The sequence below is a fragment of the Cryptotermes secundus genome, unplaced genomic scaffold (genome assembly GCF_002891405.2).
Source record: "Cryptotermes secundus unplaced genomic scaffold, Csec_1.0 scaffold46, whole genome shotgun sequence".
In the NCBI taxonomy this organism is placed as follows: domain Eukaryota; kingdom Metazoa; phylum Arthropoda; class Insecta; order Blattodea; family Kalotermitidae; genus Cryptotermes; species Cryptotermes secundus.
Genome location: NW_019726221.1, coordinates 355,959 through 378,814, shown reverse-complemented (window position 1 = coordinate 378,814; position 22,856 = coordinate 355,959). Strand labels below are relative to the sequence as shown.

At 41.7% G+C, this 22,856-nt stretch overlaps 1 protein-coding gene across 1 annotated transcript in view; it reads right to left on the bottom strand.

Moving 5' to 3' along the window:
• Window positions 1–19,499, bottom strand: part of LOC111863844 (fibrillin-2) — a 202,012-nt gene extending 182,513 nt beyond the window's left edge. The window contains exon 1 of the mRNA XM_023850590.2: window positions 18,629–19,499. Within this exon, the coding sequence (XP_023706358.1) occupies window positions 18,629–18,822 (194 nt within the window). The 5' untranslated portion in view covers window positions 18,823–19,499. The remainder of the gene's footprint in view (window positions 1–18,628) is intronic.
• Window positions 19,500–22,856: the final 3,357 nt, after the last annotated feature.

Here is a 22,856-nt window from a genome sequence, read left to right as displayed (position 1 = left end):
GGTTATGGAGACAGTGTTCTATTCTTCATGAGCGATTTTTGTCCTGACGAAAGAAAAGTCGGCTAAGGAAGTAAAGTTATACTTGTGCTTAATATCACTTCACTACGCGGTTTAAGGTTCGGCCACACAGAGCGCTACGTACGCTATGTTCGCTATACGAACAGAAAAATATCTCCCTTTATTGCCAATGTGACTGGCCACACAGACTTCCGTACGCTATGTACGCTACGTTCCCTATGTTAGCTGCGTCGCAGAGTGTACACAGCGTACGTAGCGTACGTAGCGAACATAGCGTAGCGCTCTGTGTGACCGAACTTTAACAGTTCCACCAATCAAGCACTTCCAAACCTCGCACTTGAGGGATTCATGTTTCGGCCATTGTGTCCCTTTCGGAACTTACTGGATGTGAGTCCATAAACCTGGAGTCATTCTAACATGATTATTTAGAGAAACATTCGTAATGAACCAGCGTTAAATCCAATCCCACTCCATCAATCTGTATCAATTATTTTACTGAGTCACAGTGGATCGTTCTATCGAAATTCTGGCGTCGTTGTGAACGTCGGCGTAGCCCATATCCGTACCAAACGGCCACAGCTTTACAAAACAAACGAAACAGGCGACAGTTTAGTGTGCTTTGACCCCCATCTTCGGATAAATTCATTGCTGTTTTCATAACGCATCGTAAGGGAGATCTCATCGTGTTGAAATGAGTGCCGTGACGAACGAAAGCAAAGCAGCCTATAGTTGAATGAGCACTCTTGAGGGCATTCTGACTGCACCGTCTATTCATTTTATTCGATCTATTTTTAATAATTCATACATACGCCACATGTTATTTTCTTATTTAGTCTACACAACTGCAAAAGCGTACCACGGACAGAAACGTATCCATATCTGACTTTGCAATCGCGGATGGAAGACACGACGAGCTGATGGCAGTTTCAATTCGACATGCGAATCAGAGCAAGAGCTTGGTGAAGGCATTCACCTTGCTACAGTAAGGAATGTCTGGAGGCGTCCTCCCAAACTTCAGCTCAAGGCCTGCAGGTCGCCCTGACACTTGCTGATGGGTGTGTCGCAGGCTCCAAATGACAGGGCTCCTTTGTCGTCCACTCCGTCTAGAGCCGCGGTAATTGCTGTCTACACGCTGCGTTACGGGCACGGGGAAATATGCAAACAGCAGTACGGGCTCTTCATACACTGACAGATGTTAGATGAATAGACCTCAGTTCTTAAATAGGGGCCCTGCACGGAAGGTGTACAAAGAAGTAATCACAATTATTATAAAATGTTAATCAGCTCCTTCCAGTGTGACTGATAAAATGCTTTTTTTTTTCTCCCCTTATTAATCTTTCATCCTTGACATGTTTCGGCCTTAGAGATCATCTTCAGAAGGATATATCAATACAGGAGGAAACTACTGTTAAAATGTGTTTAGTCAATATCAATACATATATACAATATCATCACAATGCCATGAATATAAAACCTGACCCTTTAACTACAGCGATGTGCATGAATATATTAAAATATTTATAAATTATTATAATTAGTCTGTTTACATGTGTGGTTTAAAAAACTTCGTTAAAATTTAGAACCAATTTGTTTCGTGTCCTTGATTAACCTTTTATAATATTGCTAGTGTGACGGACCAGGATGAACCAAATCAAAATTATTCACAATTAATTGGAAAATAAAGTAACTTTTGTTCTATACATCAGCCCATATATACCTACCCAATAATTCGAGACCGAAAAAAATATTTATTCTGATTTATTTTAAAGAAATAGTTTTGATATTAGGTCCGGTCTAGAAAACCGATATTAACGGCCGTGGGGATCCGTTGCGCTGACCATGCGACACCGTCTATCCGCAAAATGTTGGCACTAACGGCGGTCGCTCGGTCGGTAGAGTTCGTTTGCGGACTACATGCCAAGGAGTTTAGTTTTAGTTTAGTTTTGATATTAGGGGTTTTGTGGAATGTAAAAGAGGAATATTTTGCTTTAAAACAAAACAATATTTTGTCAGACCCATCTTTTATAATTGTATCGCTCTATAAGACTTATTAACCAAATTAAGGTTAATAAAAGCCGTGTTCAGCAGTCCGCTCAGGAAACACACAATGCACGTGGATTGCCTCCAGGGGGAGCCGGAATTTTATATCATCTTTACTTTCGAATATTCCGAAGTAAACGGGGGCACGTGGTAGCGTAGTTGGTTGAGGGGCTATGCTACAAGCCGGAAGGTCGCGGGTTCAAGTCTTGATGAGGTCATTGGATTGTTTTCAATTGACCTAATCCTTCCAGCCGTATTATGGCCCTGGGATCGACTCAGCCTCTAACAGAAATGAGTATCAGGAATTTTCCTGGGGGGTAAAGGGCGGCTGGCATGTAAGGGTGACAACCTTACCGCCATCTTTGAGCCGATTGTCTAAAAAATGTGGAAGCTTCGACGTCTCACAACCCTATGGGTTTGGAAGCTGAATGACTTGATACGTGTTATCAGGGCGCTAACATAGCGTCCTATTACAGAAATGGATACGATTTGATGCTTCTTAAAACCCTAAATCAGTATCGATAAGTCTAGATCATCTGTTGAAATATGGCCCAGTCGAATGGGCCTTCAGAAAATTCCGCAAGAAAGTTGCACATCTGTAACATCTGAGCGTTTAGAATATCACAGATAAGACAATCCATTAGATGACACCACCATCTAGCGTTACAGTGGAGTTTTATTGTAAACACGGTCCATTACCAAAATCAGTTGATATTCCGGTGGAATTGTTAAAATATTCCTGCTTCTTCCTTCCTTTAGCGGATAGAGGGTGTTGCGTGGTCAGCGCAACGAATCTCCACGGCCGTTAATCTCGGTTTTCTAGACCGGAGCCGCTATTTCCTTGAAATATATCCTGACTAGCTGCGTGGACCCCGTTCCAGAACAACTATTTCCCAGAAAAATCTGGTAGGGCCGGGAATCGAACCCGGGATCTCTGGATCTATAGCCAGGAATTCAGACAAGCGGCGGTCGCTCGGTCGGTATAGTTTGCTTGCGAACTCAAGCCACAGTTGTTTTTCTTCCTTCCTTCGAAAATGGAAAGAGGACTTGCCTCGTGCGATTAATGTAATACAAATATGAAAGGCAGTAAAATTTCAGTTGGAAAATTTGGCAATTCCCGTCTCGAGCTCCGGTCTTCACAGGTAACGCTCCCACTGATATACTTTAATATATTACTGACCCTGTAGCACACTTAGAAACTACGATTTCACAGAATATGTACGCGATCAACTCTACAAACTGTGGGTAAAGTTACCTAGCTAGAATAGGCTGTGGTGATAAATATAGGTAACTTTACCCACCGAAGCAAAGGTGCGTGTCACTACATTACACTCTTGCCGTCTTATGGTGTATTTGACCAGAGGGCATAATCCGTCGAATCCGCCCAATTTTTCAGATTACAAGCAGCATGTTTAGAACGCACTCACACAGTGTACAAAAGCCAGAGTGAAGCTTTTCATTTGAGGTTCTCACAGTGGTGGTTACGAAGAGTTTTATCTTCTGGTATATGACGCCATGTAGTCCGTTGAAAGTCAACTGACGTTTCGGAGGAACATGCGGTCTCCAATCTTCAGGGTTGAAGAATAAAAAAATCGCTACAGTCAGCAAAAGTCCAGTGGCGAAATGGTGAGATACAAGAAACTACTGAGGTACCACAGCGTAATGAATTACGTTCGTCGGTTATTCTTCTAAGAAGTCTTGTGACTGGCTCATAAGCTAATCATTGCAAAAGAGGTATCAGTCACTTTCGTAAAGGACTCTCCGTAACCATAATGGAGTTCTATGATAACATAAGTTAAACGTGCCGTTCGTCTATGTATGTAAAATGAAAGGTCTTGAGAGGGGATTCCGTCTTGTAAACATGAACATTTGCTTCCGCCAACTTCGCTACGCGTTTACTGCAAGGTTAATGAAAGTCACGGAGTCAGGTTAACAAATTAAAAAAAAAAACAAACAAATAAAACAAACTCCGTGGCCCTTATTCCGCAAGCGAATTATACCGACCGAGCGACCGCCGCTTGTCGGCGAAGTTAGTGCCTACTTTTGCGGATAGAGGGTGTCGCGTGATCAGCGCAACGGATCCCCACGGCCGTTAATTTCGGTTTTCTAAACCGGAGAAGCTATTTCCTTGAAGTAGCTCCTCACGAGGCTGAATGGACCCCGTTCAAGACCCACTATTTCTCAGAAAATCTAGTAGCGCTGGGAATCGAAGCCGGGACCTATGGATTAGGCAGGAACTCTTAACCACTAGACCACAGAGGCGGTATAGGACATAGGTTAGCAAATTAAACAGCAGGGAAATCGCTCGAACGCATGGAAATCTGCAACTAAGTGCTAATCTGTCGCAATGCCTCAAGTTAAGAAGAGGTTGAGAAAGGCGACTACTCAGATCTGAAATCCCAATAGTACAGCGACAATCTGAAAGCGGGGCCTCGCCCACTAATTACAGCCTGAACTGCTGTAACGAAGCAGTTTTAACAACTCATTTCAGCACGTTTGTTTTCTTCTTATGCTTATCTCTTGTTAATGGCATGAACCGTCTGATAAAAATGTGAAGGCCTTGTAAGAACTGGTTACGACCGAAAAAGCCAAGCCGCTCTACACAGAGTGACGGGTAGCCTACACAGAACTTAGTTTCTAGATGCGTTCTCTGAACATTTCTGCTGAATTTTTCTGTCATATTAAAATCCTGTACCATTTAACAATATACAAATCTAACGTTGACAAAGTCAATTACGAATAGATCATCATCTTTATCATCACCTAGCAGTCATGGAGCTGAACACCTGTCCACGCTTTCCGACCTTCACTCTTCGATCAGTTTCTTCAAAGATCTTCTACGCTTTCTTCGTTTCTGTGTCTGTCATTTTCTTAACTATTTCTAAGTCGGTTTCTTTGTATTCTCTCAATATGCTGAATGCAAATAGCCTTGTATTTCGGAATCCCGTCCAATATGGTTTACATTCCCAATTAGTTTATCATTTTCATTGGGCGCATCCTGCTGTGTTTATTATATAAAATTCTTTATTAGGCTCCGTCGTAACACAACAATGAAACGGTCTAGGTCAATATCACCTTAGCTATATGTTTCGGCATTAAAACAATTATCAGACAAATACATTTTTACTGCACTCACACACAGTTGAAATGCATTGCAATGTGACAGTAGAGCTGGGTACTTGACAACTGTGTTACGCTATTAAAATACAAGGTTACTCCACTCACACACTGTTGAATTGCATTTCAATATGATGGTACAATGGAGCTGGATACTTGACGACTATGTTACACTATAATAATAAGGTATAAAAATACAATAAAATTATAAGATTATTATAAAACGAAAGTTATACAATAAAATATGGTTATAAATTATTCATGTAATGTTTCATACTATGAAGTCAGTTGTTGCGATCTTGTTATATTCCAGCGGACATACAGCGGTATATTCATGGCTTGTACACGTATAGTTAACTCCTTGGAGGCCCGGTGTTGTGTTACGATGGAGCCTAATAAAGAATTTTATATATTTTATCATATTTTCTTTTGTTTCAGGGATCATTCACGTGTATTTCAACATTCATATCAGAAATTCATATTCAAGTGCTGTAATATTATTTCTAATACTATTACAAAAAAACTCCGTCGCTTTAGTCCGCAAGCGACTATTCCAAAACATCAGACAAAGTGTTAAATCTCCTCTGTTTCATACAATGCCTGTGTGTTCAGTACAGTTCCGGGCTTCTTAATGGCAATCAGTTAAAACAACGTCAACAAAAAAGACCCTATCCTATAACCGAACCCAACATAAAAATGTGTCACCTAACAGTGCGTAAACTAACGTAACACGACGTACAACTTTTATAACTGTATCGCCGTTTTGAGTCCATTAAGACTTTAGAAAACAGCCATGCTTGCTCTGCTCTTGTACCAACCTCATTCTTTTTTATTTTACATTTAACATTTGTTTAATCATTATGATTGGTAACAGTTAAAAAGGTAATTTTTAATTAATTAAGCACAATTTTATGAAGGCATGTGGGGGAATGGAGGTGAACTCCATCATTCAGTGCCTCGGCACTAGACAGAGGTCAAATGATAAGCTTCACGCCCCTGCCCCTTTAACCACGGAGAAACATCCACCGGTACTCATTGTATAGGTGACGGGTGGTAATAATAACAATAATAACTGATAATAATTTTAATAATAATAATATTTAATTAACATCTTTCAATAGAATTGCCGATATCCGTCTAGATATTACACAAAGCTACAAAATAACCAGCAGAAATTTCAACGGGAAAATGTTATAAAGGAAGTCCCTCAAATGTAACTAACTTCAAAGGCCGTGCCATAGCTCAGGTGGCTAGTCGCTGGCTTCCCTCCGCGGCGGTCCGAGTTCGAGCCCAGGTCAGGTCATGAGGGATTTGTGGTGGACAAAGTGACAATGGGGCAGGTTTCTTCCGAGTATTTCGGTTTCCGCTGCCCATTCTAATTCCATCGACTGCTCTACATTCATCATCATCTATCATCCGGGGCTGGTACAATAGGCCAGAACTGGCCAACGTACCAAGTGGACTCAGTCTCACCCCACGCCAAGAAACTAAACTAACTAAAAACTAACCTCAACATCTTGAACGTTTTTGCAAAGGCACCCACATCTATACTAATATACTAAGCTTCACAGAATGACATGCTACTCCAATGTAGAAATAGGTTTCCTAGCAAAGTTTGCTTATGAATAAACTAAGTAAAAAGTAAAAAGTAAAGGTATACCTGTACCAGGCCGTGAAGGCCCATAGGGTTGTGAGACGTTGAGGGTCCCACATTATCTAGACCAGGCAGGTCAAACTCAACTTGTGCAGAGGGCCACCTCAGCCCTATAAATAATACCAGGGCCGCACTTCAAAATAGAAATATACATTAGATTTTGATACAAGGAAATTTAATTCTATTTATTATTTAGGAATAATTTCAATATAATTACCTAAAGTCACATATCTTACAGTTCTAAAAAGCAAGAGAATGCCATTTTTGACAAGTATCAAACAGCTTTTCAATATGTAAAAAGAGAGATTACACAAGAAATTATGTTAGAAATAGCAAAACATTGAATTTCCTGCAGCCTGCTAATTTATGTCTGCGTGAGACTTCTTGTCTTCTGGTCTGTTGGAAAATTGCCTTTACGAAAAATATTTCTACTAAAATTGTAATATTCATTTTAATATCAATTAGCTCTAAAAGTTGAGGGGCCGCACTCTGTGGCTATGGGGGCCGCATGTTGGACACGGCTGATCTAGACAATCGGCTCAAAGATGGCGGCAAGGCTGTCAGCCTTACGCGCCGGCCGCGCTTTACTCCTCAGGAAAATTATTTATTTCCTGATATTCATTTCTGTTAGAGGCTGAGTCGACCCCAGGGCCATAATGCGGCTGGAAGGATTATGTCAACTGAAAAAATCCAATGACCTCATCGGGACTCGAACCCGCGACCTTCTGGCTTGTAGCAAACTCGCGACAAATCATCACAGCATTTCCAGAGACGAATTATTCTGAATAATCTGAAAAGAAAATGAAGGCAGACACTTCAAAATAAAGAATTTCCGTCTCTCGCTACTACAGTTTTCATTATCATATGGATTAAATCACAATTTTATGCAATGTATAAGCTTTCATTTCTGGATTTTCTTTTTATTTGCAATTGTCGAGACTATGAGCGCTAGCCGAATGAAATACAGGCAATGCTCTCACTGAAGTAGTAAAGTTCTTTACGGCAAAGATGGAGGCTGCAATGCCGATTGAAGCATTGTACCTCTCTCACTATAGACAAAGTGGTCCTTAATGTAGCTACTAAACACAGCTTTCTGTTGGAAGCATAATTAGGGCATCCGAGAAAAACTTAACCCCTCATACAAAGGATAAAAGAATTAATCAGAACTCGTAAATTTCACACTTAGCCTAAAACTCTCAGCCACTGTGTACAGCGCCTAGGAACCGTATACAATGCCTTAACTAAAGATTCTACCTGCAACGTATGCATTTCAAAGAAGCATTTTCCTTTCACTCTTGTTACTTTTCTTTTACATAATTTCTTCTTCCTGCCGTCGAATTCCTCCACCTTCTTTCAATCAATATCCGTTGACCCCTTATTTTCTCCGTTTGATGTTATCAGCGCTCTCTTCTCCCCAGTACACACGTCTATACCCTTCAGGAACCGTCACTTATTCACGTATTGTGTTCTGTTCTCGTCCCGTCTTGACCTGCCTTTCAGCACACAAATGAAGACGGATGTGATCTTTGTTAGTAAAAGTAGCATTTAATCTCACAATAAATCTACCCATTCTTAACTATACATCTATATTTCTTATGCAGCTCGCTTCTTACCGCGAGAAGAATGTTAAACATACCCTGCCTGCTATCTGTGCATCTTATTAAAATTCTGTACACCGATCTTATGCAATTCCAAGAATCCGTAAGCATTTCCATGCATTTACGAATTAATAAATCTCACTTAACGTATACAAACATCGAATGAATAACAATGTAGATTTCATTACAACAATTTTTAGTTCGAAATCTGCGAATATGCACTCAGATACTTAGATAGGTATGTGGATGTGCATGTAAAGCTATAGTACAATAAATCTAATATAGTGAAATGGTCACGTCAGACAAGATCGTGACTGTGAACTGAGTGAAAGTTGTCTTCGGTTACATAGTGACAGGGCAGTACCATGATATGCACCAACATACAAAGTAAAACTGATATTAGTTGAAGACAGTAAATATGTAAACTTAGTAAACAAATTCTGAATGCAACGACCGCAATATGTTGTTATACCTAGTGTAAACTGCCCGGGAAACAGATTTCTGTGATTTTTTAATTGCTAGTGGGGTGGGACTAAGCCCCTTGTACTGCGGCCACTTCTGGCCTACTGTACCAGCCACAGTTGATAGGTGAGGGTGATTGTGGAGCAATTTGTGGAATGAAGATTGACAGAGGAAACCGAAGTACTCGGAGAAAACCTGCCCCAGCGCCACTTTGTCCACCACAAATCCCACTTGACCATACCCGGGATCGAACCCGCGCCGCCGCGGTGGGAAGCCAGCGACAAACCACTTGAGCTATGGCTCGGTCTCTAGTCGGGATTTCACCTCTTGGGCAAATATCAGGCGAGTTATGCACTGGGTCAAACCGGTCAGTCCTTCGCTACTACAAAACAGTGGCAACAAAGTTCCGGGACATCGGAAGCTTACCGATTGAGCAGCATAAACAAACAAGGAAGCTGAATATTGCAATCCATCGTCTCAAACAAGTTGCTCGAGCCTGTGTTTAGTAACACTGCGGCAGAAAACCATTAGCGTCGCCCCTTCATCAGAAAAACACGTAGCGAAATGGGGCCTCTTATCTCCATATCCAACAGACTAGCTTCACTTCCAAAAGGACGACAGTTAATATCTTCTTCTTCTTCTTTCGCGTATTTAGAACAATGAGGGCGCATCTAGACCGCACCCTTTTCAATTAAAATTGTCAGCGTAGAAAGAACATGGACGTTGAACTTTCACGGTCACTATCCTTAACAAGAGCAGATACCATTAACAGATAAAATATGCTTTTTCGAAAGGCACGCTCCTTCTTTCATAGTGTGTGTCCGTACAGATATGCAGTGAATGAGATTACTACTGACGCATGCCGTCTTCTGGGATGTGGTGCCGTGCAGACTGGCAGCCACCTGCTCACTCTGGTTCTTCGCTCGCGGAAGAACTCTGAAGACGGAAGTGATAAATTCCCCCGAAACCTCGGTTAACACAAGATAAACACGGCGCCACATCCCAGAAGAAGGCATTCTCCATAGTCACCGCCATGAAAACCTCAAATCTTACAAGATTACAACTGTTCAAAATGCACACGCCCAACAGTCCATCAGGAGCGAACTGCTTTCATGACAGATATCCTGAACTTAGAAACTGACATATTAAGCAGCATTTCGGTTTGTTCAAAGAAATGGCAACATACCAAGAACCAAGCCCATACATGAACACCATAATAAGAAAAAAGTCTATAAAGTAGCACCATACAACCAAGCCCATATCGGAGCAACATACCAAGAACCAAGCCCATACAGCAACAACAAAAACAGGAACAGTGTGTAGATTATGCAGGCTGAAACTTGGAAGACACAAGAACAGCCCTCCAGGAAAAACCGCACACCGTTTGCAATCTGCAATTTTTTTTTTATTTATCTGCATATTTCATGCCTCGAAGAAGTTGTTCATCCAGTTAACGGATTGTACACCACTCATGATATGGGCATGTGGCAGAATGAACTTTCTAATTTGGACCTTTTTTTTAATGCTAGTGGGATGGGACTAAATCCCTTGTACTGCGGCCACTTCTGGTCTATTGTACCAGCCCCAGATGATAGGTGAGGGTGATTGTGGAGCAATTGGTGGAATGAAGATTGGCAGGGGAAACCGAAGTACTCTGAGAAAACCTGCCCCAGCGCCACTTTCTCCACCACAAATCCCACTTGACCAGAACCGGGATCGAACCCAGGCCGCTGCGGTGAGAAGCCAGCGACTAACCGCTTGAGTTATGGCGCGGCCCCTAATTTGGACCTTACTAAGGAACAAAGAATTTCTGACAGAGCTTAACAAAGTAAACAAAGGCAAAGGTAAAGCTGTCCCCGAGCATCATTAAGGATCACAACATGAATATGTAGGAGGCATGATGTAGTTATAGCTCCCTTCTTTCTTAAACTTCGGCACTAGATATAAGTGGTCAGCTTCATGGCCCGGCAACTTTACCCACTGAGAACAAACCCCACATAGATATGTGGACCCCAGAGCCGGCCTGACTCCGATTCTCCTGTCGTTCAACCCACAGCCTTGTCACTATAATGACTGAGCTACGTAGGGAATTACACTAACATTAACTACAGCTGATTTTTCTGCCATAAAAATTATTCAATTGCTTGTTTTATTCCAAACGTGATGATTTCATAACATACAGTACAGTAATCCCGCTCAAGTACTTACAATGTATCATAAACGGAATAAATAGGAAGAGAAAAATGACAAATTAACGAGGATTATTCGGAAGAAAATGTGTCTGCTATGGAAACCGTGTTTATTTTAAAAAATATAACAAAAAGTTCCGGGAAGAGCTAATCGCCTACTTCTTTTTCGTTACATAGAAAAAATGTTAGATATGTCTGTGTAATGAAGTTAGTAAAGCAATATAATTTGAAAGCTTGCAATGTTGGTATTACTTGTGGGACAGATTTAAGAAGTACTCAGTTCAGATGGCATCGGGTGACCTGATATACGTACCAAGTTTCATGACGTTCGGTTCAGGCATTCAAGTAATATTGCAAGGCTGACAAACTTGCTGTCATCTGTAAGCAGATTGTCTAAAGAAAATGTGGGAGCCTCGAAGTCTAACAACCCTATGGGCCTTCACGACCTGTCACAGATAGTTCTACCTTTTTTACCGCAATAATTTGAGAGGTTTCAGTATTGGTATAACTGATGGCACGGATTTAGGAAATACACCGTTCAGAAAGCCTCACGCGGCATGATATACACGTACATACCAACTTGAGGCAATGAAGTAATACATATTAAGGTCCTCATCTCATCAATTCGAGTGGCTTCAGTGTAAATGGCATATTTACTCAAAGCAAGAACCGTGGAGCCAGAAAAACAGCCGTTGCTAGGTAATGCCCGCATGAAGCAATAGAGGAATTGTGAAGAAACGAGATGTGACACGTACAGCCGTTGCTATGGAGCGATGGGGTAAGCACATTTCCGCGGAGGCGAATTCAAGCAACAATGGTAGAGCTGTATTTTCCGTGCGGTCCGTGCCGATGGGTTATAAAACTGACGAAGAAGATCGTTTGAGTCAGTTGAGTTTCGAGACGCCAGCCTGCCAGGATATGCGCTTTGGAGCAGAGGAGTTGAAATGCGGTATTGAGGCATGAGATTTATTGAGTGAAGTTCACTGAAGTTGAAAGTCCGGCTGTGAAAAGAAGACTTTGTGTGTGCTATAGCACCGCGATATTTGGTATGTGTAATTCAGTGAGACTGTTACAGATCCTGTGTTGAAATCCGTTACCAGGAAACGACTAGTGGATAGTGTAACAGACTGAGGACACTAGTGTGTGTGTGACGTTGAACTGTAAAGCGTGTAGACTAGTTATAGTGCTGTAATTGTTTGTATTTCAGAGTAGTATGCATAAGATGTCAATAAATCGAATCATCCAATCCCTTCTAATAGTCACGCACCACTACACCCGATATATTTGTGTAAGAAGTGGTCGGATTGAAAACTGTATTGGATCGCGATCTTTATAATGACAAGCTACAGAAATGGAACAAATACTGGAACACCTCTTGGCTGAAATAAAAACCGAGAAAAGATAGAAACTAACCAAGAAAGGACGGAAGCCAAGATGGAGGCCTAATAAGAAAAGATGGGCGACGGACATGCGGAAATGAAAGCCCAGGTGGGTTCCTTCGCCTTCCGGATTTGTGTCAACTAGGAAGAGATGAAGGCCATGCTGGATGCCTGTCGAGAAAAGATGGAGCCAAACGCAGGAGAACTGCAGTCCGTAGCGGAGCATGAGGAGTTCCATAAGGAAGAGGCCGCAGTAAAACCTGTCGGAGCACTGAAGAAGGAGGATCGGCATCTAGCATTACGGCGCCGACGGGAGCTGGAGAAACGGACCCAGGGCAATGTTGGGTCCCGAAAGAAGTTGGCCGCCGCTCGCAGAGGGATGACCCGCCGTACAGAGTGGCACGGCGTAAGGGATACAGTCGTCAGGGACAGGGCAGGAACAATGTTCCAAGAAGAACCTCGAAAACACGGACGTTCGGGAAGACGTCAGGAGAAAGCGAAAGGCATCACGGCAGACATGACTGCTGTCCTAACAGGACGAGCTCGTTACATTTCGCCTTTTCACAAATCGGATCTGTTCTGAGTGAGATCAGAAGGCGGATCCAGGTTCAGAGTGGAATTAGGAGTTGGACTAGAGGCTGGCTACGGCATTTCAGTTTTTCACAAAGCTGATGCAGCCTCACAGTAAAATCATGGCGTGATCAATAATTATTTAATCAGGATAAGTAGTTGGTCCGGAGCTCATCATATTCAATCACTTCAAAAACCGCACCCAGATACGGTGAGAGGTAAAGGTTGGCATGGTTAATTATAAGGTCGTTCTGATGATCAGTTGGTCTGTAGCAGATCCCATCTGACCCATTTCAAAATATGGGCCCACATAACGAAAGGCACGATTGTTTCTTCATCCTGGATGAGAATCTGGTCTAACGTCTTTCACTAAATTCAGCTCAGGTTCGATACTCGGAAATGCCATGTGACATAAGCAACTGACAAATTTGGGCTTGGTATGTTTTCTCGAGGATCTTCCCTTCCGTGTATTACCGTATTTATGCATGTATAGGCCGCACATTTTTTGCCAAAAAAATTCAAGAGGAAAACTGGGGTGCGGCTTATATTCGAAATATTTGAAATCACACTTCATTAAAAAAAAGTATATTCATAATTAGTAATACAGGATGTAATACTCCTGAAATGATATTCCAAGAAAATTATTTTTTCTATAATTTCTGTCTGAAAATTGTGCTGCGGCCTATACATGCGTAAATACGGTATTTAGTCAAGCTTTCTACTATTCAAACAACACCGACAATAAAAAATATCCTTATTTGAAGACTTCTATCTCGTGAGATATAACGCCGTGTAGTCTGTCGAAAGTCAACAGACGTTTCGGAGGAGCATGTCACCTACATTTTCGAAGTCAAAAAATAAGCCAAGCAAGAAATCAGCATGAAGAAAGTAACAAGCAAGTAACCTCTGCTCGCTACCAGATAGTTTATTGTCTGGCTTATTTTCTCGACCTTGAAAGTGAAGGCATATGTTCCTCCGAAACGTCGGTTGACTTTAAATGGACTTACTACTCACTCATGAAAAAGACTCTTTCTTGAGAAGTGACCAATTATGCAGCTACTCAAGAACTTCCCAGCATTTTATGAAACCCAAAGGTTCATTACAGTATTCACAAGAGCCCTCCATCGGTCCCTATACTGAGCCAGATCGATCCAGTCCATACCATCCCACTCTATCTCTCTAAGATCCATTTTAATATTGTCCACCCACATACCTCTTGGTCTTCCGAGTGGTCTCTTTCCTACCAATTTCTTATATGCATTACTCTTCTCCTAATTCGTGCTACATTTCCTGCCCATCTTATTCTTCTTTACTTGATCAATCTAATTATACTTGGTGAAGAGCATAAGTTACGGAGCTCCTCATTATGCAGTTTTCTCCAACCTCCTGCCACTTCATCTCTCTTCGGTCCAAACATTCTCCTCAACATCCTGTTCTCAAACACCTTCAGTCTACGATGATACTTAGTTTTCTCTGTGTTTACTTCTAGACCAACCTCCTTTCTAGCGTAAATTAAAGTTTTTGTGTTTTTCTTTATGGTATCTATATTATCACCCAAATGAGCATGCGGTAGCATAGTTGGTTGAGGTACTATGCTACAAGTCGGAAGGTCGCGGGTTCAAGTCCCGATGAGGTCATTAGATTTTTTCCAATTGACCTAATCATTCCGGCTGCACTATGGCCCTGGGGTTGACTTAGCCTCTAACAAAAATGAGTACCAGGAATTAATTAAACAATCTTCCTGGGGAGTAAAGCGCGGCCGGCGCGTAGGGCTCACAACCTTACCGCCATCTTTGAGCCGATTGTCTAGATAGTGCGGGACCCTCAACGTCTCACAACCCTATGGGCCTTCACGGCTTGGTACAGGGATAGCTTTACTTTTACTTTTTTTTATTATCACCCAGTAGATTCACATCATCAGCACAGACCAGCAGCTGATGTGTCCCGTGTAATTTCCTTTCAACGGCCTACAAGGCGTTATTTCCGAGAAGACTGGACTCCTCATAACGACGACTGTGAGAATCTCAAATCCTACAACTTCTTTATTTAATATGACAATATTACACTCTTCACGAATACTGAAATATCTTTCCTGTCGCATTTGTATGAGACACATACAATTAAAATACTGGTACATCTACTGAATGTTTCCCCATTAAAGCTTCACACTCCATAAAGGAGAATTTTATACTCTAGAGGAAGTTGAAATACTCTGAACTTTAAAGGGTGGTACTAGGAAATGGTCCCACTCTGTTTCCCACGTACTGGCCCGCTACTCACACTGAAATTGTAAAGGAAACTGCGAAAAACCCTTTACAGGCGGACTTTATGGGCTGGAACTGAATTCGACCTGAATATAAAAGGTAGAATAATGACCATAAAAGGAGAAATTTCTGCTTGTGCGAGGTTTGCACGATGGTGAGCGCGCCTTGAAGCCCATACCAGTATTTCGCAGTTACTATTCCGAAAAGTACACACCACATGAATAACAACAAATATTGAACGCTAGAAAAGCCACTACCCATTCACCACATCACATGCTATACAACTGAAACCCGTGCGGACATGTGTAATGTAATCTCGACCGTGCATGCTCTTATTTTGCAGACGTGTCTCTCATGAGTTTGTACATATCACTGGATACTCATTTACTGAAGACTTAAATCTATACTTGCAAAACCTAACACATTACATATGACATTGTACATATGCTTCATTTAATACCCCTAAATGTGAAAATCATCTATATTTTTTGCTACATACCCATTTCTTTGCAGGATGAATACATTTTGGGATACATTATAAATTTGAAGATATGTATAATGTTGGGTTTTAATTAATCGGTAATGTAGTTACTATAGGATTCTGACGATGGTGTATAACACACTGATATATTGGGTTTCTGGACTTTATCCATCGTCCTGGTTTTTAAGATAAATAAAAACACGACGTTTCGGAAACTGGATCTGTTTCCGTCCTCAGGTGAAGGAAAAGGGAAACACCCATTCTGTTGGGTCCGTTAGAAAGAGCTAGCCTCAATCACTGGACAATCACCTGAGGACGGAAACAGATCCAGTTTCCGAAACGTCGTGTTTTTATTTGTTATCTTAAAAACCAGGACGATGGATAAATTCCAGAAACCCAATATATCAGTGTAATCGGTAATGGTCTAACTCAAATTGCCCTGAAAAGTACCATCTTCAGGGATGTAACGTGGTGTAATCCAGTGAATATCTACTGTGTCACGGCTGTGAGAATCTCAAATCCACATTAAATTTGCATGATAAATTTCAGTATACACAACACACCAATACCAAATTTCAACAAAATCCGTTTGTTAGTTTCGCAGATGAAAGTACACATAAATTGATTGGCAGACACTGCGTTCATTTTTGTCCAAAATACGTATAAACTATATGTATTTTGAAGGAAGCCGTCTTCTGGGATGTGGCGCCGTGTAGAAATTGTGTTAACAGAAGTTTCGGAGGAACGTATCGCCTCAAGCTTCAGGGTACAAGACCTGTTCTGCTGGTTCGCTCACGGATTTCTTGTCTTCTACCCTGAAGATGGAGACGATACGTTCCTCCGAAACGTCGGTTAACACAATTTCTACACGGCGCCACATCCCAGAAGACGGCTTTCTTCATAGTCACCTCCGTGAAAACCTCAAATCTTACATATACCTATTTTGTCTCTCATATCCCGGACATCTTCGCTCCACAACACCGATATCAAACCAAGAACATACAGGAAGAGAGAGAACAGAAGTGATAACAGATGGAAGTGGGGAAGATACTCAAAGAGAAGGTACCTGCTAGGCAAACGGGAAGAGAACCTGCGTTCATTCTCTCCCTGGCGGAGCACAGACCTATATTTTAGTTCAGAATACATATATCAGGTAAAGTAAAAAAAAGGCAGCGCTGTCCCTGTGCTTAACCAATTGAACACTACGCCATGAAGCCGTATGAAGAAGTGGATGCATAGCTCCATATTTTCTTGACCTCGGCGCTAGCTGGAGTTCAGTACTCAGCTTCACGTCCCGACCGCTTTACCCCCAGGGAAAAGTACCCCCAGTACGCAATGGATAGGTGATTGGGTGGACCCCAGAGCCGGTCTGGGTGATGTGGAGAAGATTCTTGACCCCCTGCGTCGTCCAGCCCGTAGCCAGTCGCTCGCAGACCAAAATCAGAATAATCATTGCCGTGAAGACCTTAAAACGTATAGCTGAGTATTATTATTATCGATTTCGTAAGAAATCAAAATATTCGTGTCTGAGCGCATAGTTCGCACTCAGTAGATAACAAATCCAGTAACGCCCACGACGAATTACTTTGCATAGCGGTTTTCGCCAGGCAATATAAACGAATGCGGGCGTAACTAAATGATAAGTGGGACAGAGATTACAGAACACGGTCCCAGTTAATTACCTAACACATTGGCTTCATACTGCAATTTCAACTCTCCAGAAGATATAGTGACGCAAAATTTTTTACATCTAACTATAACAGGACTACCATTTAAGTGAATTACTAGAATATAAGAGAGCTAGTTAAAACTGAGATTAAATTGAAAGGAATCATGCTGGATGTTTTCGACTGGTGGCTCAGTCTGCAGCCATCTGCTCATTCTGGTTCCTCGTTCGCGGATTTTTCTATCATGACGATGGAGGCGATACGTTCCTCCGAACGTCGGTTCACATAAGATCTACACGGCGGCACAACTCAGAAGACGGCATTCTTCACAGTCGTTACTTTCTCAGACAAATGTTATGTGCACTGAATTTTGTTTATGCTTATCAATTTTATGGATCTGAATCAGAAAAGATACGTATTTCCTATTCTGAGGATGGAGATAGCAGGTTCTTGTGAAACGCTGGAACCTATCTAATGAACCATACGGTATCTCATCAAAGAAGGCGGTAAAGTTAAGATGTCAAAAGTTCGGGACATGGCACTCGGTCAGAATGTTTCAGTCCTTCAGGTGAATATTGTCGGTGGATTTTCCATCATGTCTTCGGAATGTTCAAACGCCTGGATATGGATACTGTACAGAGTGTACCATGATTTTATTTGGCACATTTTCTTCTGAAACACTTTCGCTGTCACCCACTTCAAAAGAAACGGCACTGAGACAGGAAAGCGCCAATTCATCGGAAAGTAGACAAAATGTGATGCTTGTTTATAGAGAGGAAGTGTAAAGGGCTTCTGTAACTCCAGGATTATGTAAAAAAACTCTGCAAAATACAGAAATACTATAAAACTGCTGCTTTCTTTCAATTAACTCTGCCCAAACTGAGTTTCTGTTATCTATAACCTCCGCTGTCTTAATTCTTGGTACAAGTACGAATTTTCGAACCTGTAGTTATGAGGGCCATATCTAGTAAGGAAGAACATCGCATATGAGGTTGTATCTGCTACAAGTTACTACTAATCCCCTTATGGACGGCCAGTTTTACATCTCAATTTATTGTTCCCTCATTTTCACTCTTAACTTTTGTGTTGAGAGTATACTGTTGAAGATGAAACTATTAACAAAGCGAGTTGGAAAAAAACGAATGGATTACAGTTATAAGGAATTTACAAAGTGAAGGAAATGACTTACCCTCCGGCGGGCGCAGACTGGAGAGCATTGTCGGCGTCCAGACCGTGTCCAGGGTACTGCGTGGCTCTCGTCGGAGCGACGGCCAGGAAGAGCAGGAGCCAAAGTGCCATGGTGTTACTGCTCGGCAGATCCCGACGACCCTTGCTCGTATTTCTCTTTGTTGAGGCCGCAGTGACCAGAGATAACTGCCACATGCTGCACCACAGCGTTCAAGCGCGTGCGCGGAAACAGTTCTCACACAAAGTCATCCGATAATTCTCACTCGAGAAGAAATATGTCAATGGCGACTGTGGGAAGTGTTTCTGTTGTCTTCCGTCGCACTTTCCTTGGCTATTACTCAGTAAACACCAGAAATGACATCTCTTATACGCCACTGATCACGAAAGTCTCAGGTCCTTCCAGATATACCACGAGACAGGTATAATTTCATCAAACCAAATTGTAACGGTTCAAATTAAAAACGTAAATATCCGCTAATAGTGACATTGACGCTGCGTCTTCATGTCGGGGTCTATGTTACTAAAAGTTCAGATCAAATAAGTCAAAACGAAACCAAGTTTCGTTACTCACCGCGATAACGTTAAGATTATTGAGATGGTTAGTTCAACAGCAATAAAATTAATTCAAATAATTCGACTTCATTCAAGAATGTCTTGCGCATCGATCGGCAAGAGAAGGGCTCCCAAGTTGTCCTGAAGCAGCACCACACTCTGCGTGACTGCGGCAGTACTCCCCGAGTGCTTCCTCGTGCCGAAGACCCGACTGCCACCGAGCTCTATACCGTCTCCGTCCAGGACTGGCTGAGACTGACACCCATCGCTGGAGCCGCAGCATCAGTAGCAGTAGTCTCTCCACTTCCCTCTCCTTCTCATTCTGCCACTCGCTCCGCACCATCTTAAGGCAAATGAAAACGTTTTCAATTGTATTACTTCGCACACCCTCTCACTCCCTCTAAATGCGCAGTGGTCACCAGAACTCTACGCACGTTATTTCAATGTTGGTAGGGCACTAAAATCACTGTTTAACTTAAATTAATTTGAAGAAAGCAGTCTTCTGGGATTTGGCACCGTGTATATGTGGTGTTAACCGACGTTTCGGAGGAACGTATCGCCTCCATCTTCAGGGTAGAAGAAAAAATATAAGAAATCTGCAAGCGAAGAGACCGTTAGAACCGGTAAAAGCAGACACCAGTCGCAGATTTCTTAATTTTTTCTTCTACCCTGAAGATGGAGGCGATACGTTCCTCCGAAACGTCGGTTAACACCACATATACACGGTGCCAAATCCCAGAAGACTGCTTTCTTCATAGTCACCGCCGTGAAAGCCTCAAATCTTACTTAAATTAATTTCATCGATTGTCAAAATATTGGCTATATCAATTTTCTGCAGTAGCTACATTTCATTTGTGGTTTACTTTAAGGTGCTGTCAGTAACTTGATCATATAGCGTCTAATGGTATAGTCCAGCAAACAAAAACAAACTCCGTGATTTTAGTCCGCAAGCGAACTATACCGAACGAGGGACCGCCGCTTGTCGGCGAAGTTAGTGCCAACTTTAGAGGATAGAGGGTGTCGCGTGGTCAGCGCAACGAATTCCCACGGCAGTTAATTTCGGTTTTCTAGACCAGAACCGCTATTTCCTTGAAATAGCTCCTCAATTATCCTCACGAGGCTGAGTAGACCCCGTTCCAGACCCACTGCTTCTCAGAAAAAAATCTGGTAGCGCCGGGAATCGAACCCGGACCTCTGGATCTGTAGCCGGGAACTAGTATAGTCCAGCACACGCCAAGAAGCGTAGTGAATGGGGAAGAAAATCAAGAAAACTTTTACCTCACTGCCAAGGAAACAAGAAATACAAAAGAAGATAGATATAGTAGAACTCGCAACACGCCCATTTCAATTATCGGAAATTATTTTAAAATTATTTTAATAAGAAACAAGAACTTTTAAACTGAAGTATCTTGCGTACCACGAAATACTGAATACAGTGTAGCAATTTACACAAATCAACACATATACCTGATGATGGCCCCCCTCGGCCGAAACAGGTTGTAAATACATACGAAAACATGGGCTAAATAGTTATCTAGCCAACAAGGTACGAGAATGTTGCGTTTAAGAGTTTGTGACTAACAACAACATGGTTATCGTTCCCCAACCTCCCTACTAGCCAGACTTAGCATCCTGTGATTTCTCTTTGTTTCCCAAACTGAAAATGAAAGAGAAGGGACGACGTTTCGAAACTGTGTCTGACAAGCAAAGGGAATCACAAGCGGCACTCGACAGCATTAAGGAAAATGGCTTAGACGGTGTTTCTGAAACATGGAAAAAAAAAAAAAACCGATGGGAGCGCTGTGTACGTTCCCAAGGAGACTGTTTTGAAGGGGATGTCAGCCAAAATTGAGTAAGTTAAGCAGGCATTTCTTTTTGACCCAGTCGGGGAACTTTCCGATACAAGACTGTCTTATACGAGAGCGTACAGCAAGTGCTCAAACAATGCAACATGATTCTCAAATAAAATATCATTCGCAGGATGGCTGATCAGTTGGAAAGGATCTGGAAGGAAGCGATCGTGGGCTAGTCGAGTTACTATCCAGACATTTCACCGGAGGGTCTGGGGAAAAATATGAAAAACCTCTGTCAGGATAGCCTGTGTTCCGGCCAAGACTGAACCGCGTACCTCCTGTACACAAGTCTACTGTGTTCCGGATACATCAGCCTGATCGGTACTTGTTCTGTTGAACTGCTACAGAATAAAATAAAATGTTCTACGTCATAATACAGTGTAAAGGTGCAGTTGTGCCTGTGCTTAACTAATTAAGCACTATGCCATGGGGGAGTGGATGTATAGATCTATATTTTCTTGATTTCGGCACTAGCTGGAGGTCAGTACTCAGCTTCACGACCCAGTCGCTTTATCCCCGAGAAAAGACGCCCCTGTTCCCATTATATAGGAGGTCGGGTGGACACCAAGCCGGTCTGGACGACATGGAGAAGAGAAAATTCTTGACCCTTCCGGGACTCGAAGTCCGACACCGGCCGTCCAGCCCGTAGCCAGTCGCTGTACCGACTGTGCTATCAATAGAAATGACAGGGTAACATGGGAATGTCTGACATTAGAACCGACAAATTTAACTTGTATAGTACATTTACTAAGTTATTACAAATAATGATGATGAATATAATGATGATGATGACAATAATCGCGATAAGACAAAGAAAATGGCTATGAAAGAAAAGATGAACGTTGGAATAAAAACTGATATATAATCACACAGTTATCATTACCTAGGATACACAAATACAAAAACAGACAACAGAGATATAGAAATAAAAATGAATACATTTAATCAAACGTGCAACAAATAAGAATATCGAATAACATATAAGAAAAATACCCAGATACAATTTCATAAACATATGGAGGTACATATGCTTACACATGGATCCAAAATTTGGACTATAACAAAAAATAGGAAACAGAAACTACAGAAATGAAAGTTTTGGGGAGTGTAACAATCTACATAAAGAAGGGACAAACAAGAAATGCTAGAAATTGTGAAGAACTTAATACTTTTAATCGAAATAATAAAATTCCAAAGAAAGTGTTAATATACAACGAAACAGAGGGCGACCACAGTTAAGACGGAGGAACCAACATCCTCTTCTCCAGGAAGGAACAAATCAAGCATGACTTAGTCCATGAAGATGATGAAAATTATCTGTAACAAGTTTAGAGTTGCAGGCAATAGGAGCATAATTCTAGTATTCTAACCTGTAAGTTAAACTACGTTCTACTGTTGAATTACAGACTTGGACATAAGTACAGAAACTGACAGCACTGGATCTATAGGACTGAAAGTATGTGCAACAGAAAAGTATATTTCTTCGAAGTTCTACACCGAATTCTTTGTTTGCACCGAAATTCAGACACCAGAATTACTTCAGATTGTGGCCTTCTGAGTCATCAGGTTTTCAGCCTAATGATGAAAGCAGTAGTTTCTACTGAAACCATTCTACCTACAAAACTACAAAAGACCACAATCTAAATTTTCATCATGCAGAATTACTGGAATAATAATTTATAGAATACTCTCAAAGCTTTGTTAAGAATCTACTGCCTCTTCGTATCTGTTGAACGTAATGTATACAAGAATCTGAAGATAATGCCCTTCAAAATATTGGCTCGATCCCCATTTTCTAACAGAAACAATTACAAAAACAATTTT